Raw genomic sequence first — 17,416 nt, 5'->3', positions numbered from 1 at the left:
GTTTACCTTTCTTCTCTATACTTTCCTACTCTATACTTTTTTATTCCTTGATAAAATGTACATGCATTCCTTTCTAATTAGCAAAACACCACAAAAACTAATTCAGCCTTTTAGTTTCAGCCCCAGTATTTCAGTCTGTTGGGATCCTTTAAAATCTTGATGTAATTGTTCGATATTTTATCTAGCTATCCTCTTCCAACTCTCTAACCCTTGCAGATTTGGAAGCATGTCTTGCTTTTTATAGTTACAACAAAATTGCTGACTAAAAAACAAGTACCATCCTCTAGAAAGAACCAGGCCAGACTCACAGTAAGAGCACCAAGGGGGTACCCCCCCAGGGGGGCCCCATCCTGCTCCGCTCTCCCCATTGCAGTCAAGAAAAAAATGACTCACTTTCGATAAAAGAAAGATATGCGATGTGTGTGTGTTTTAATTTTCTTTATGGAAAAGTGGACGAGACAGAGAGAGAGAGAGGTATTTAACTTCAATAAACTGGCCCCATGTGGCAAAAAAAAAAAAAAAAAAAAAGACATGCAAATTCATCAACCTACCCATCCTATTCCAAGAAACAAACCAAGCACATCTGGCAATCCTTAGCAGAATCCATGGTCTTTCACGTGGACAGAGCCCAACTAATTTTTCTAAGTCTTCAAAATGGTGTGTTTCTAAACCATTCTCTATTTGGCCTGGGATTGACACCTATAATACTCTGACTTCCAGAATTCACCTTTTCTGCACCTGGGAGACCTGGGACAGCACTGCCAGTCTCTGTCCTCCTGACACCTGTCCTTTTCTCTCTGGGTCCCTCAGACACTGCAAAAGTGGCTCCCTGCTCACTGTGGGGTCTCTGGAACAGCTGGCCTGATATACAGCTTGGCAGCTAGGAGCTCTCTGCTCTCAGTTCACCCCTCCTGGGCTCCAAATTCTCTCTAAACCACATGCACTCCATCCTTTCCCAGGCTACAGACTGTGTTGCTAGATAAGAAAGGATGACGGTGTAGACAGATTAGTCGATGCACAGCCACTCCCACCTGATGGGAACTCTGACCGGCGGTTGGTTCATCAGGAAGCTTCACCTCATGCTTTGGCCCCGCTCCCTCTCACTCTGCCAGTCCAGCAGAAATAAACCCGCTCGTGCACACACGGGCAGAGCCAGGGGGCTGGCAGACACATCAGAGAACGCGGGGGTCCTGACTGGCGGACACCCACCAAGAGGAGACTCTGACAGCTCCACTTGCTAAGTTTGAAGTCAGGGCCCCCTCAACAGGGCTCTACACAGAGCAGGTAACATTTGTCAGTAACAATGACTAATGGGGAAAACAAAAGCTGCCATCCGGTTTCTAGTCCTCATTCTCTAATTTAGCTCTAGTACAACTTCATTTGTTCCTTTTCTCATTCATTAAGCCCTTCCTCTATGCCCAGAAGGGACTTGGGCTGGGAGGCAGAAGTGATGAGCCAGCTCCTCCTGGTTCAGGGAGGAAGGAGAATACATTGTAAGGGGAAGGGGAAAGGAGAGACCCCGTAGCCAGGCTCCTGGCCCCCAGATCCTACAAGCATCAGCTACTACAATGGATTGCTCACAACCTGAGATTATGAAAAAGAACACAAAACACTTCTAGTTTGCAATCGGGGTTCTTAAAAAGAAAGGGCTTAATAAACAATGATTAAACGATTCCAAGCTATCTGGTACGTGTTTTTGGATAATTTATAGGATTCATCAAAGGGGACGAATACTCTTCACGCTGTGACACACAAACCACAAATCATTGCTCAAACCACTGCACTCATCCAGGAGAGGAGTGGGGTGGGGGGTGGGGAAAGGCCTGGCTCTTGAGGCAGACTGGAAGGACAGACACATAGGGGTGAGGTTCCCAGGGGAGACGGAAAACAGCCAGCCAGTATCCGCCTTTACAGCAGGGCCAGAAACACAGGCAGGGTGATTTCAGCTCTAGATTGAATACAACTTCCTACAAGACTTGCTTCTATCAGCAACTCTGAGACGGGCCGGGAGAGCACATTTCAGCTAGGGAAAACACTGCAGGGGTGCCTGGCTGGTAGTGTTCCAGGTACCCCCCAACCACAGGGACGCCCTTCCAGAGGCCCTAGCATGCCTGGGGGTGACCTGGTCCTAAGGCCCTAACTGTCATTGCCCTTATTCAGAAAGCTCTTTAAAACTTAGGGGTTGTTTTTTTTTCGGTCAGTTTTCTAGAATTCAGGAGGAAGGCCATAGGGAATACTTTTCCTTTGGATTCTCTTAAGAATTTGGCACTTATAAGAAAAAAGGAGTTGGGGAAATCCCCAGCAGTAACCCGCTGAGGAATAATTCCCGCCCAACCACACCCACGGAGTGCTGTGAGGCAGGGAAGGGCGGGCCGACCAGGCGTCAGCAGTACAGGACTCAAGAGCAGGGGACAATTTGTGCCACTTCTCTGTGTGTCGGTCTCCTTATCTATAAAATGAGGCTCATCGCATTCTCTTTGTGACACTGTGTCAGATGAATGAAAGGAGACGACCCCATGGGAATCACCCTACCTTGTCACTATAGCGTGATACAAAATGGTTAGCATAGGACCACTATGACTTAAGATGGTGAATAACACTAGGGGTGCCCAAAAAATGTGTACACATGACTTGTATTCATCTTTGGTATCGGGATATGTTGAGTATTGCAATTTTAATATAATTTTTTCCTTTCTTAAAATGTGTATACATTTTTGGGCATCCTCTGTATATTCTTGTCACTGAATATGCCGCCAGGGACTGAACGATGATTATACGGATCTGTAGTCATTTTTTGCTTTTTTTCCCTTTACTTTCAACCATCCTTTCCAGGAGTAGCCTTCTCCCTCTTGGAAATGGATTTCAATCAATTTCCATTCTCCATGGGAATGGGGAGGTCACTGGGCTAGACGAATCCTGAGCTACAAGCCTTTCAGCCATATTGCAAACACCTTTGACAGCTCCACCCATTTTCCTTCCTTGATCCATGGTGGCTGCTTTATTCAGGCTGCGATCGACCCCAGTGCAGCAGAAGGAAGGCATCCCAGATGTTGGGGGGTCTGAGGCTCCAGCCCTGGTCTCACTGTATCCTCTCAGCTGCTGAGTAACACATAGCCCCTCTCGGGGCCTCAGTTTCCCCACCTGTAAGATGAGGGGTGATTCATGTTCTAGGCCATATCTAAGGGCCCCTCCGGTCCTAACTCCTCCAATTCTGGGCAATCTGTTTGCATTTCCTGATTCATGTTGACGCGGAGGGAGCGGCTCCAGGGCCCCAGGTTGAGCTGAGGGCCACCTGTGTGCCCTTCCGACAGTGACACAGGGGCATTGTGCGCACTGTGAGAGCTGGACCTCACCTGGCCCCAGGGCATCCCTGGCACCGAGGAGGCATCTGACAAGCGAGTGCTCACTGGACTAGCTCGCAGCGCAGCGGCCGGCCTGTGCTGCGGGAAGGCTGTGGGGGGAGGGGCAAGGCTCCACTCACATGGGGCGTGGAACATGACGAGGACAGAGGAGTGTTCCTTCACAAACTGGTCAAAGTCTTCGTCGGTCAGGTGATAAACGGAGCCGCCCTCATCTGCCCAGGGAGTCTCAGGGACCTGGGGCTGTGGCGGCTGCGGACTGGAAGACCAAAAACAGGCAGAGCTCAGAGCAAGCCCCGGGGCCTGAGCAGCCCTTACAAATTCCAGCCCCCTGGCACGAAGCCCCACCGGCTTGGCACTGCCAGCTTCAGGGGCTCACCAGGATCCCCCCCTGGTGGAGGAGCAGAGGGGTGAGTGGTCTGTCCCTGCTCACCTCCACTGTCCCCTCAAAGCCCCAGAGAAGTGCTTTGCTTAGCCAAATATCCCATCACAAACAGTGGCGTTTAGCTACAGCTCTCTAGGCAGCTCGGGAAATCTCACTGCTTCCCAGGAATCTGGGGGTTTGTGAACTTTCAGTCTCTTTCTAACTTTCGGCAAACTGGCAAGAATAAATAGAAGAGCAGACAGTGACCTTTGGAAAACTCACTGTTGTGTTTAGTAGTGCCCCACAGGGCAGGGAGGGGGGAGAGGGCTGACTAGAGAGGAGGGGGGTGTGCGTGGGAGTGAGGAGGAAAGAGAGGCTGCCACATGGGTGCCCAGTGTGGGAGGAAGTCACGATGAGGAAGAGTAGGGCCAAGGGAAAGAAGGCTGGGGTACCCTCAGTATGAAAGCGTCTCCATTACATCACAAATGCTTCCTAGAGACCAGGAACAAAGTTATCTAGTTCTCAAGGAGACAGAGTGCTGCAGCAGCAAGAGCTGCTTGAAGTCTGTTCAAATCTCGACTCCACCACCGTGGGCTGCAAAACCTCAGAAAGCTGCCTAGCTTCACTGGAGCCTGCTCCCATCTGGGATCACAGAGGTGCTGGTATCTACGTCACCAGCAGTCTGAGCAGGGAGGCGGGCAGGCGCCCTCTCTCCCTCCAAAGCTGAGGACAAGCCTGCCAGTGAGACAAACTCCCTGCTGTTTTACTGCCACCAGCACCTTAATTGCTGTTTTGAAAAAACCCTTTAGGATGACCAATGTGAAAAGACAACCATTGCTTCCTGCCTTTGAAAACCTACAATAGAGAAAAGTGTCAAGTTCCCAGCAGCCAGGGCTGAGAATTCATGAGAGCGGTGTGGCTGACACCATGGAATCCACCCCCCCATGTGGCCCCCACAGTGGCCCCCGCCACCCTCACAGCAGGCCTGGGTGTACAGCACCTCCGAAGCCCTCTCTGGCGCTTCTGACTGGGCCCTGCTGGGGGCCTGAGCCACCCTGTCCCAAGCAGTGGGATGCCGCGGGGAGATGGCAAACCACGCTCAGCCTTAGTGCGACCGACATCAGACCCGGCGGTGGCAAAAATCAAGCTTCAGAATGAGTCACCAGCCAGACAACGGTCCCAGCCCAACACAGGAAACCTAGGCTCCTAGACTTGGGTCAAAACACCCACCCCTCCAAACACCACCAATTCCACTTCAGGGAATTTATCTTTACAATACACCTGCACACGTCAAAAGTAGGTGCATTCAGAGGTATTCATTGTAGATGATTTGTCACGGCAGAGACTGAAAATAACCCCGTGTCCATTGGCAGGAGATGGTTAGGTACAAAGCAGTCCGTCCACACAAGAGAGGGCAGAGCATGGCAAAGAACAAGAAAGCTCCAGGCACGGATGTGGACAGTCTGCTGGGACGCACGTAACAGTGCTAGCAAATTCAGGACAGATAAATAAAATATATATACTCACATTTGCTTGCATCTGCATAAAGAAGCTAATCAAAGTTGTTACCTCTAGGGGGTGGAAGGGAGAATTGGATGAAGGAAACAAGTGGAAGCGAGACTTTGCAATGTATAATTTTTAAGTATATTTTTAATTATGTGACTGGAACCTACTCAAATATTAAAGTAACTTTTTAAAATCCAGCAAGAGCACACACACTGAATGGAGAAGCCATGGCTTAGCAGCAGTACAAGCATATGAAATCGCCTGAGAAACTTCTAGCTGAACATGGAGAACACACTCCATAACTACTAATACAACACGACAGGAGTATTTTTTTTTTTTTAAGTATGAAGCCACAGGAGCAAAAAGAAGAGGAAAGAAGACAATAAAGAGAGGGAAAAAAAAGTCTTTCCAATTTTAGAAGCTAGAAAAATGATGTACCAACAAACAGAGGGCAGACACCTAAGTACTGGGTGCAGAGAAGGTGCGAGAGCCGGAGAAGCACAGCGACGTGTTGTGCGGGGCTCTGGCTCCAAAGGTCCCAACAGGCCCCACGTCCTCACAGAGGGGCTGTGGTCTGGGACTGAGAGCAGCTGGGCCCTCAGACCCTGTCTCCCACTTTAGCAGCCAGGTAAGCACCCCTCTCCCACCCAGTAGACAACAGGAAGTTTACTTTCGGGAGAGGATTGCAGAGCTGGGCAGAGAGGTAAGACTTACTGGAAAGGGAGGGATCGATTAGAAGAAGTCTGAGGCCAAACACTATTACCGAATTATGCTTTTTACTGTCTCACTCCTTAAAACTGGGGCTCCCTCTTATCTCTGTTCCTCCTACACCTAACACACAGCAAATACCCAATGAATGCTTTTTGAAGAAATGTGGAATGAACAAAGAATGGTTAAAGGAACTGGAGGCGTTTAACCTGGAGAAGAGAAGATCTGGAGAATAACGATCCTAAAATATTTCAGACTGCATCAGGAAGAGAAATGAAGATTTATTTTCTACAAAGGAGAACTAACACCAACAAGTGGAAGCTCCAGGGAAAAGCTTCAGCTCACGAGAAGTAAGAACCTTCTATCTGCAGCAGAGGAGCAGGACAGAGAGCTGAACTGAGAGTCAGAAGACCTGGGTTTGAGTCTTAGTTCCTCCCTGTTTCACCTCTCGGGGCTTAGGGAACCAACTTAACGTAAAACATCTACAGAACAGTATATTTGTGAGGTTTTTTTTAATCTACCTCTCGGGTACACCTAGTGAGATAATGAACGTGAGACAGTACTTTGCAAAGGTAGAAAGTACGACCCAAATATTCCTAGATATCATTCATAACCTAAATCATAAAATTCATTCAAATCTGAAAGGGTAGCCTCAAAATGAGCCACAGCCCTGTTCTCTGAGGTGTTTAAGTGCGACTGAGGTAACTTAAATTAAACTCCATCCATCCTAGAGGTGATGCAAACATTAAAGGGAACTGCTGGGGGCAGACTCCCTGATTCTGACATCCCCGTCCCATCCTGCCACCCGGAGTTGTGGGGCTCCTTTGTCCAAAGCAGAGGCTTGCCTAAGGCATATGCCGCTGCACGGATGAAAAGATACAACTTGAAGCCTTACAAGAAAACTCGTTTTCAGCCTGCTTCTGGTTAGTGTAAAAATACACAGGCAGGAATGGATAGCTAGGCCAACATGGGATTGCCACTTCTGCACACTCTACCTGCCATGCCCAATTCAGTAGCATGAAATCTGCGGAAAGGGGAAGGAGAAATGCAGCTGCCAGCAACACAAGAGGACACAACTCCCTCAATGATCAGTGCACCCCGCAGTCCCGGCACACTTGACACCAGGGACGCCCCCCCACCCCCCCGGCCTCACACCGTGCCCACCAGCCAGGGTCACTTGTCAGAGGGTGAGATCTGGACTCCTCTCTCCTGAGCTTCTGAAAGTCATCCGGAGAATTAGGGAGGCTGGATCCACCCTCATCCTCTCCCCTGGGCTGCCGTAAGCCGTGAGCAACGGAGAGGCCCAGGGGAGGCGCACAGGGAGGCAGGAAAGGTGGGTCACTGCTACCCACCAGGATTTGGGGGAACTCTGGTAAAGACTTAAAACTCTAGCACACAGAGCTGGGTATCCAGGAGGAAATTCGCCAAAATATCACAACACATTATCTTTGGGCAATGAGGGTGGAGGCTTTTTTGTTTAACTATATTTTTGAGTTTTTCTATAATAACAATACCTCACTTGAATAGCCTTAAAATCTGTTTTTAAAAGGTTTTTTAAAAAATTAAGCCGGTTGGCAGCACAGTGGCATTGCTAGCTCTTGACGGGGTAGGAGATGAGGCAGCTCAGTGGGGGTCCTTCAGGCAGGGTCCTTGCCGGCAGTGCTGGGGGAGCAAGCTGTAACCATGTCTTTGGAGGAGCTGCCCTCACACGTATGACCCCGACACAGTGATCAGGTGGCTGGGTGGCTCTGGAGGGGCTGCCCAGGGAGACACAGGTGCTGTCTTCCCTTCCCTGGAGTTATCACACCAAGCTTCTCAGCTTGGAGACCCAGGGTGAACTGGAAGCTGCTGACAAGGTGGGTGAGGAGAGGGAGGAAGACGGCGGCAGGAAGTGGGGAGGCAACAGCCCAGGACAGAGATTGGGAGGCAGCCCTGGGTTTTGGATAGGCCAGAGCCAAGGCCGGTGAGGGGTGGCCGTGTGCTGAGAGCCGGGGTGGGGGACAGACGGCCGGCCACAGGAGGAGATAATAACCTCTCAGATGTGTTCTCCTTGTCGACAGTGAGTAAGCAATTCTCAACACTTTTTTAAAAAAACAAACCTTATCCTTCCAGAAATATATGAGTGTATTTTGAAACCAGGAAAGGTTAAAGAAGGGGAGGGAAGCAGACAGATTTTATGCTCTGGTGACAAATGAGATTGCTATTTGTTGAAAGCTTCTCCCAAAGCAGAGTGAGCTCTGCCTGGCTGGAGGAGAGGACATGCTTATTATCAAAGGAAAAAGGCAGATGGGGAGCAGAAGGCCCAGGTTCACACAATGAATACGTGATAATGGGGAGCTGCCTTCCTGGGCAGGGGCTGCAAATGAGGAAATACATGGGAAAAGAGATGTGAAATGCTCCCAGGAAATAAATGATGCTATGCAAACATGGTGCTATCATTGTGTTTTATCCCCTGGGCCCTTGGAAACTGACAGAAGACTGAAAGATTCAACTTCTAGAATCTAACAGTTTTTTATCCGGTGGGTTTTTTTTGTTGTTGTTTTTGGTACAAAATCCATCCTTTCCCATTCTGGAAATACACATTTTCAACCTCCACATCTTTGGATAACAAATTCTTTAAGCCTGTGACCCACTGATGATGTTAATAAATATCCAGCATGCTGGCAACTGGAGAAGGGGAAGGGGCTCTGAGCAGAACTCACGAGAGCGAATCTGGACGGTGGGAGCTGCCGCCAGGCGGGACAAGCTACTTCATCGCTGTGCGCAGTTACCTCATTCATAAAATAAGGGTAATAATAACATCTTCCTTATAGAGCTGTTCTGAGGGTTGCATGAGAATCCACATAAGGTGCTTAGAACAGTGTCAGCCACAAAGTGGAGCCCTGAAAACTTTAGCTGTTGCTATTCCAAGAACTATGCACAGATAATCACACACTGGCAGTGACTGGTAAGTGATAAACTGGTGCCAGGCCAAATGTGAAGCGAGCCGGGTGGGTGGTCAGCTGGGATGGCTTGCGGAGGCTTCCAGTAGGGGCCCTGACCCAGCTCCAGGCCTGAGGGAGGCAGACTCCCCATCCAACACACCAGTCAGGGTCCAGCCATCATGCCAAAATCACACGCTGAGCAGGGAGGGGCCTCCAGGTGAGGGGTGGTGTGGGTTATAAGGATCTAATCACATTACAAAACAGGATGAAGCAATGTCTGTGGGGAGTGCACGGTGAAGGGCAAAGTACTCTGCAAACCGAAGGCACTGGAATATTTCTTAGCTGCACAGCACCTAATACAGTGTTAGGTCTGAAATAAGCGTTCAATTGACAATTTTATTTTCAGAGAGACCTGCAGTGAAACCGCTCTCAAACCTGACATCCTGGGTGAGAAACACCTCTCTCCGTAAGACAGAGAGTGTGCAGAAAACATCTATTTGAAATGCAGTCATCACAGAGTCATACCAAATCCTCTCCACATCTGCGTCCTAAAATCATAGCGATCGCTCCTCTCACCCAGGCGAAACTCAGAAACAGTAGTGTGGGCATCACAACAGGTCCTTTCCCTTCCTTTTCGCCTCCCCAAACCCCAGCCAGACCCTCAGCCAGAGCCCTGTGACCAGGGACCACCCTGGGGCCCGGCAGAAGCCCCTCCCTCTGGGCACCCGCAGCCCCAGGCCAACACCCAACTTACTTCTTCAGCCACTCCACAATGTCCTCGGCTGTGGACCCATAGTTGTCATACTGGAACAGAAACCGTCCTTTCCTGTGAAACGTGGAGAGACAATGTGGGCTCAGCCGGGGATGCAAACACCATCAAGGAGGGGCGAGCAGCGAAGCAGGGGACTTACTCGAAGTAGCAAATGGTGGGGTAGCCACGGACGTTGAACTCCTCCTTGATGTTTTCAAATTCTGAGGGGTAGATGTTCATCCCGGCCAGCACCTGGGAGCAGAGGGAGAACAGCCCTGTCCATCCTCTGCCCCTCAGACACTTCACATTGTCCATGCGCTTCCTGTCCAGCTGTCCCACCAAAATGATGAGGACGTGATGAACGGGACAAAGCCCCGCAGACGGACGTGCAGCCCAGGGCAGTGGGTGAACAAGGCAAGTGAAGCCAGCTGGGAATGACGGCCGAGAGCTCTGGAAGAGGCATCTGGGCCCAAGTGTTGCCCTCCATACAGGGGTTCCCTTTTACCTGCTGTGCAAGAAGAACCACTCAAGTACAAAAACAAAGTTCTGGGGGTTGAAGGAGAAACCTGGCCTTGCTACCATATTCAAACAGATCGTGGAGAGGGACCACTGCCACCCAAGTACATATGATGCCTTTTCTCTGCCCACATCAACTAAGGTTGCATTCTACTCCCAAGTTATGGAATCACCACTCAGCCACTCCACAATGTCCTCGGACATCTTCCTGGATACCTCGTGGCCTGTCTTCAATCTGTCCACCTGGGCTTCATGCACGACGTCCTCAGACCTCACAGCTCTATGTGGCCAAGGACAGTGTGTGGTTCTCATGACGATCCGCCTGCCTAACTCTCCTCCCTCCAGACCTTGCTAGGTCTCCCCAACTCTCTCTCTTCCTGTTTCTGACCATCATCTCCAAAGTCAGATCATGTTCCACTTTAGCCAGGGGTCCACATAGCCAATACCCCGTGTGGGAAAGGAGAATTTTAGTAGCTGTGTTACTGAAGACAGGGCTAAGTTCTCAGAACAATTCAGAATAGGGTCTCCTACAATTCCTTTCCTGAAGCAAGAACTTTCTTCTCTGGGGCAGGATCAGGCGCCCAGAAAGAGGACTTTGAATCTGTTCTCACAAGAGAATGCAGCGTGGCCAGATCCAGGAAGGGCTGTTCCCCAAAGCAGGGCAGCAGAGAGAAGAGGGCAAAGGAAGTTCAAATAAGCCAGGAGCAGTTACAGAAGCAGTGAGAAGAAACCCAGGAAGCTGGATTTTACTGAGCAATACATAAGGACGCATAGGAAGAGAAAAAGGAAACCGTAGTTTCATCAGACAATGAATTTGATTCAGAAGACAGTTTCCACTTAGGAGTATGTGACCTTGGGCAAGGAACTCACCCTCGCTGAGGTTCCTTGTTTGGAAGATGTGGGTGATGAGACCGTCACAGGACCGTTAAGAGAACTGAATGAGACGATCCATGCCAGAGGTTTCGGCACAAAACTGGGGCTCAATACTCCTCAAGTTCTTTATTTCCTACCACATCCTCCCAGTGATGGAAGCCACCTGTGCCTCTGGCAGCTCCATCCCTGGAGGCATCTAAACATGTCTTTCCAACTGTTTTAAGGGCCTAGCACAGTGCCTGGCACACAGCAGGTGCACAATAAATGCTTGCTAAAGCACTGGTTTGTTTTTGTTTTTTCTTCCAGCCCATTTTGGGATACTGCAAGGAATACAAGAAAAATACGCCTGAAATAGAACTTACATGAAGCCCTGAGACCCTCTAAAAGGCATTCTGTTCATTTTCCCAGACTGATTCAGCAGCCTTTCCCAGGAATAACTGTCTACTTTAAAGTTCTTTTTTTACGTTTAATTGATCTCCCTCGTGTCAGTGCACACCCGCTGCAAGATTAATCTTCCACACCCTCCTCTTTCATTACATCACTTCCCTGCACAAAACCTTTCAAGCTCATGAATACAGGCTAAAGTTGAACTCCACACACAAAGACCATACGGTCCCTACCTCATTTCTGAATTCTTCTTTCTTATAAAACCTTTAATTATACACCTGCTAGGGTCTCGATTTGTTATTCTCCCAAGAAAGAGTCTGAGATTTCTGCACAGGAAGGAAGTTGGACCATGGTAGACGGGAAATATACCGCCATGGCCCGGAGGTGGGATCAGGGTCATGAATGCTGGGTTTGAACTCTAACCCCCCACCTAGTAGACGCATTTTCTTGAATAAGTCACAGGTGCCTCTGTGTCTTAGTTTCCTCATCTGCAGCCACGTCCTGTGGATGTTGCGAAGATTAAATGAAATATGTGCTGTGTTTCCCCGGAAATAAGACCTAGCCGGACCATTAGCTCTAATGTGTCTTTTGGAGCAAAAATTAACGTAAGACCCGGTATTATATTATACCCAGTATTATATTACATTACACCTGGTCTTACATTCTATTAAAATAAGACCGGGTCTTACATTAATTTTTGCTCCAAAAGACAAATTAGAGCTGATGGTCCGGCGATTATCTTATTTTTGGAGAAACACGATGCAAGTATCTACAGCACTCTAAAGACATTAGACCTTTCCATTAATACTAAGAGACTCTGCGATTGTGCTCTCATTTTCAGAACACCCTCTGTGCCCTTACCTGGTGTCTTCTAGTGCCTTCTCCTAGGATGCCCACTCCCCATTATCTCAGCCACCACCGGAGACTCACCCGTCCTTTAAGGGAAATCAAATCCCACCTTCATGGGTGGCCTTTCTAAACCGCCTTTGCTTGGGAAGAACTCTCAATTTTCCCAGTTTCTGTAGCACTACTGTACCACTTTGGGGACGTTCATTAGTTAATGGGATAAATATTTTTTGAACAACTACATACTATTACTTTTTGGAGTTTGTGAAGTTGAATGAGGTAAAACTGGTCTCAGCCTAAAGAGATGTTAAAGCCACAGAACATGACACTGAGCCACATGTGCCCGGGACCATTCACTTGGCACAACACGCTCTTCCTCACGTTCAGCCCATGTTGTGACAGGAATGGTCACGGAAGCGCCACAAGGCCAGAGGCATGTGAGCCAGTGCCCCAAAGAGGGTAAGACTGGCACAGATGTTCCAGGAAGAGAAAATGGAGGCAAGACAAAATAACATTCGACCCCAGAAATGGGGGACATGTTAGTTTAACTGGACTGTGGGACACACAGAAGGGGAGCAGTAAGAGAAGGCTGGGTGAGCTCACCGAGCTCACTTTGCCTAAGAAACCAGGACTTTACTCAAGAGGTGCTAGAGAGCTACTGAGGGTTTCCTAGCTGCATATTCTGAAGCACAGAGATTGGGCTGCAGAGGGAACCGTAGGATAGGATAGGGAGTCAGCAGTGCTTGGCAGCCACCCTGTGTGGGTTACCCAGGGCCTGACTCAGGACGGTGGGCAGGAGGGGACGGAGGCTGAGGGGCAGAGATGTATGATGCTCGGGCAAGTTGGCAGTGGAACCTGGGGTACTCAGGAGAGTCATGAGGAAAAGCTGGCAGTCTACAAGATGGAAAGAGACTGGATTTTATTTTGACATCCTGAATTTGGGACACAGGGAGAAAAATCCACACCAAGTTGTCAAGCAAGCAGTCTGACACGTGGTACTAGAGCTTAGGGACTCAGGCTCTACGGAACGACATTATGTTGAAGCTATGGCGGTAGATAAAATCACTGAGGGACAGACCATAATGAAACAAGGCAAGTTCAGTGCCAGGCCCTGTTGCAATGTGTTAATACGAAAGAAAAGAGGGTGGAAAGCAGCACCTGGGGAGCACCACCATTTCAGTGCGTGGGAGGAAGGGTAATTACAGAGCAGTCGGGTGTCTATCATCCGTATCTGTGAACCGTCTGGAGGGTCTAAGCTGTCTCCCCACTCCAGCCCATTTGCTCGTCACAACACCCCAGTGAGGAAGGCAGGGTGGCCACCATCATCATCATCCCCATTTCACAGATGGGAAAATGCAGGCTCCAAGGCTCGTTGCCCACGATCTCCCAGCCAGTTAGTGAGAGCTAGCACCAGCGTCTGATTTGCACAAATCTGTTACCATGACCAACCCATTTCATGGTGTTTATGCCTAGAGGGCCCATCATGGCCAAGGCTAACGAGAGACTCACTGGGGACGTCTATCTGGCAAGGCTGGGAAGAGAAGGCATGCAGGAGCGGGCTAGTTCTGATGGCTTCTCTGATCAGGGAGCAGCAACAGCTGCTGACGATGATGTCACTTAGCAGGGGCAGATGGGACAAACACCGATGATTCACCAGACGTGAGAGCAAAAAAGAGGCAGATCTGAGTTCGGAAAACGGCCAAGGCTGTGCATCCCTGACCTGGCCTGGCGTCTGTCTTAATGACATCATCAGGCTGGATGCTTCCCAAGACATCTGTAGAAGAGGAAGATTTCTGACCCTTGCCATAGCCAGGGTCAGCCAAACGGGCTTCAAGGTGACATTTCAGTAGTGGGGAGGGAGCGGCTTTTGGTTTCTGGGGACTACCAGCCCATCTGCCCGCCTCCGGTTGCCCCGTTTCTGGGGAGCCGTGGCTGTACCATGTGCCTGGGCCTCCAGGGGCCTCCTGCAGTGCGTGGCTGGTGTCCACAGTGGCCAGGCCCTTCCCCCTTTATGGGGCTGGGAAAAGGTAAGAACTTTTCAAAGGAAAACAAAAGTGCTTTCCTAAGAAACTAAGGGGAAAACAGAACAAACCTCCCCCCCCGGCCCAAATACAGCAGGAAATGGATGAGTTTACACAACACAGAAGCCTAATACCTGGCCAAGGCTGAGCTTGACTGGCCCAGCTCGCCAGGTACATGGACAATCCCACTGACTTTTCTGTAATGTTGTCTAGGGAATTGGGAGACTGACATTTCCTATTTCTTGACCTGGGCCCAGGAGGAGAAGCAGGTTCTGTTTCTTCTAGTTGTTTGTTTGTTTGTTGTTTGGAAGCACGTACCCTTCACACACAAGTAATGTTCAGGGTGACCCTTGCAAAAGAGCCTAGTGTGAGCCCAGGGCCAGGAGGGAAGTCCTTCCCCCCCACAAGCTTCCTTCCCACGTCGTCTCTGTCCTTAATAACTGATTCTCTGATTTCCTTTAAAAAGAGGAACAGCGCTTTTAATGTCAATATAGAGCTTAAACTAAAATGTACCCGTGAATAGTAAGCCACACACTCATTTGTTCATTTATCAGCACGTATTGGGTACCTACTATGAGCTCGGCCCCATGCTCTGTACTGAAAAAACAGACATGATTCCAACAGCCCCTGTGCTCAAGAAGCACACGTTTCAGTGAGAAAATCATAATGAGTATCACCTCGTGAACCAAGTGATCCAAACCAAAAGCAAAGATGGGCAGACCTGACAGTACGTGGCAAGGGTGAGCTCTGCGGGAGCAGCCTGCAGGGATCCTGAGTCTGGCAGGAAGACGTAAACGCAGCACAGGCTGAGAATCTTCTACAAGGTGCACGGGACTGGCACCAAGACCTCGTCTGCTTCAAAGGGGCCGGCCAGGTAACTTGTGATCTGATTAGAGCTGTTTACCCTTCACTGCACAAGTCTGGAAGTTGAGCGGAGCAGTTTTCTAAGTATACTGTGTGGGTGCAGGTAGGGAGAACACCGTGGGTAATTAAGTCTTTTCTCCAGGCAAAATCATCTTAAAATACGGTGGCTACTGAGGCCCCAAAATGTGAAGTGAAACTTCCCCACAGTGATGTTTGTGTTCCCCACGGCTAAACATCTGCAGGCAAGTTGCTAAAAATTCATTAGGGAGAAACAAGCGGGACCTTGGTATCCACCAGAATGAGGTCAAAAGAGAAAGCACTGGTTCTTCGCAACTCAATCTTGCAGCCATCTAGCAGGGCTGTCAGCATGCCCAGGTGCTGCCACTGAAACTTTTTAAATTGACTTTGAACTAATTACCAACTTCATTGGATCCACAAAGATCATGAGGCAGTTTTAAGACTCAGAACTCTCTTAATGGGACTTTGGCCGGCCCTACTGATATAGATGGCTGCCCTGGATGACCTTTCATGAAAGGTATATGGATTTTTCCAGAGGAGCTAGCAGTTCTTTTTCTGTTGCCACCAAAAAACCCAAAAACAACTAAACAAAAAAACCCCAAACCTCTGTGGCTCAGGGTAAGTACAAAAATGGACAGACTTATGACACAGAAGAGACACGCCCGGCAGGGTAGGGGAGACACAGAGGTGACGTGGACCATCAGTGACTGATCCTCAGCCCTGCGTGAGGGCTGATGGCCCGGCCTCCCCACCTCCCTCGCTGACCATCCTGTTGCCCCTACTGTTCTGTAGGCTCCTCTTCCCTCTCATGTCCCCTAAAGGGGGCACCCCCGAGACAACCTCATCTCCTGTCTGCTCTCCCCCGGACCCCCTGCACACTCCCCTTCAGACACTGAAGGCACGCTCAGGGCTCCCACAAGAACCAAGGAACCCTGTCAAGCCCGGGCAGGAACCTGCTTGTGCTTTGGGCCACCACTGGTGTCACTGTGCCCCTTTCCTGGCATTGGGAGCCTGGGACCACTTTGGAGGCCCGCCCCAATAATTCTGGACTCCTGATGGTCTGTCCCTGGGCGGCTGGCCTCCCAGCAACACCACATGTCCTTCTTGCTGTTTTCCTGGCTATTTCATCACTGTCCTATGACAGGCGCCAAACTCTCCAGGTCCCAGCAACTCTACAGAGTTCTCAACATTCCCTGAGGACAGGTCTCTGACCTCCATGCCCGGGTCAGTGGAGTCTGCAGTAGGATAGGTCCTCCTCACGATTTCAAAACCTGCCCTCCCCTCACCCCCACCATCTCCCCAGGGAGGGAAGGGAGAAGACAGGAAGCAGCCAGCCCTGCCCGGCCCATGGTGTCTCACTTACAAAGTGGCCTCGAAGCTGGCTCGCAGCCTTCTGGAAATGTGGCATTATCCTCTTGCACATGCTGCACCCTAGTCACAGGCAGGAAAAAAACCAAACTCGGTTACAGGGGGTGCTGGGCCCTGTGCTCTCCCCTCCCTCCCCTCGGGCCGACCTCAACCAACAAACATTTACCCAGCTTCCAGGAGCGCAGGATGGAACCAGACTCCAGGAACACATAAGGAACTGGAGGCAGAGTGCCTGGGCCCCAAAGACCTGACAGTCTCGATGGCATGAAACAGGACGTGGCCCAGGAGTCACTTAATAAACCTGGGACCAACTGAGCACATGTGACACAGCTGGAGAAGGGCGAAGCACTGAGTAATTCTGAGCGGACAATGAGTCCCACAGGAATGAAGGGAACAGCAGGTGCCGGGAGACTACCCCCTTTCTGCACAGCTAAAAGCCTCCCCGCACAGCCCAGCCAGGGGCTGCAAATGAACCTGAATCAGATTAGGAAGAAACATGTACAACCACAGCTACACTGACTGGGGATTTTCACGCCTCTTTTCCTTCATTAACAAGGATAATTACACAACGACTGGAGGTGGCTCCAGCCCCATGGGAAGAGTGCCAGGCCAGGATCAGAACACGGGAGTTCTCCTCCTCCCCATGCTTGCTGGACGGCCCTGGACAGGTCACCTCCTCTCTCTGGGCTACTGCTCCTGGCAAGTAGCAGTCTGATGGGGGTCAGATTAGACAGTTCTGACATCGGAGGATTCTGTGATGTCTTTGGTCCACCCTCTCTGGGGTTCTGTGGTCCACTCACCGCTCACACTCCTCTCCTGGGGTGGTGAGGCCTCCCCACGGCTTCCAAGACTCAGGGTCAAGACAGCCAGGCCTCAAACACCTACTACTACATCAGTGACCTTAATTTAAA

The 17,416-nt window shown here is 50.0% G+C and overlaps 1 protein-coding gene across 2 annotated transcripts in view; it reads right to left on the bottom strand.

Annotated features, from left to right (window-relative positions):
* The window catches only part of PDIA5 (protein disulfide isomerase family A member 5), an 83,423-nt gene that overhangs the window by 20,963 nt on the left and 45,044 nt on the right, over positions 1-17,416 (bottom strand). For both annotated transcript variants that reach the window (XM_033088791.1, XM_033088784.1), the window contains exons 8-11: positions 16,501-16,568; positions 9,773-9,864; positions 9,616-9,687; positions 3,482-3,618 (exon numbers count right to left, since the gene is read on the bottom strand). In XM_033088791.1, coding sequence (XP_032944682.1) covers positions 3,482-3,618; positions 9,616-9,687; positions 9,773-9,864; positions 16,501-16,568 — 369 coding nt within the window. The remainder of the gene's footprint in view (positions 1-3,481; positions 3,619-9,615; positions 9,688-9,772; positions 9,865-16,500; positions 16,569-17,416) is intronic.

Source organism: Rhinolophus ferrumequinum, chromosome 2 (assembly GCF_004115265.2).
Source record: "Rhinolophus ferrumequinum isolate MPI-CBG mRhiFer1 chromosome 2, mRhiFer1_v1.p, whole genome shotgun sequence".
Lineage (NCBI taxonomy): Eukaryota > Metazoa > Chordata > Mammalia > Chiroptera > Rhinolophidae > Rhinolophus > Rhinolophus ferrumequinum.
The sequence above is the reverse complement of the archived record's forward strand: the minus strand, read 5'-3'. Positions and strand labels throughout refer to the sequence as shown.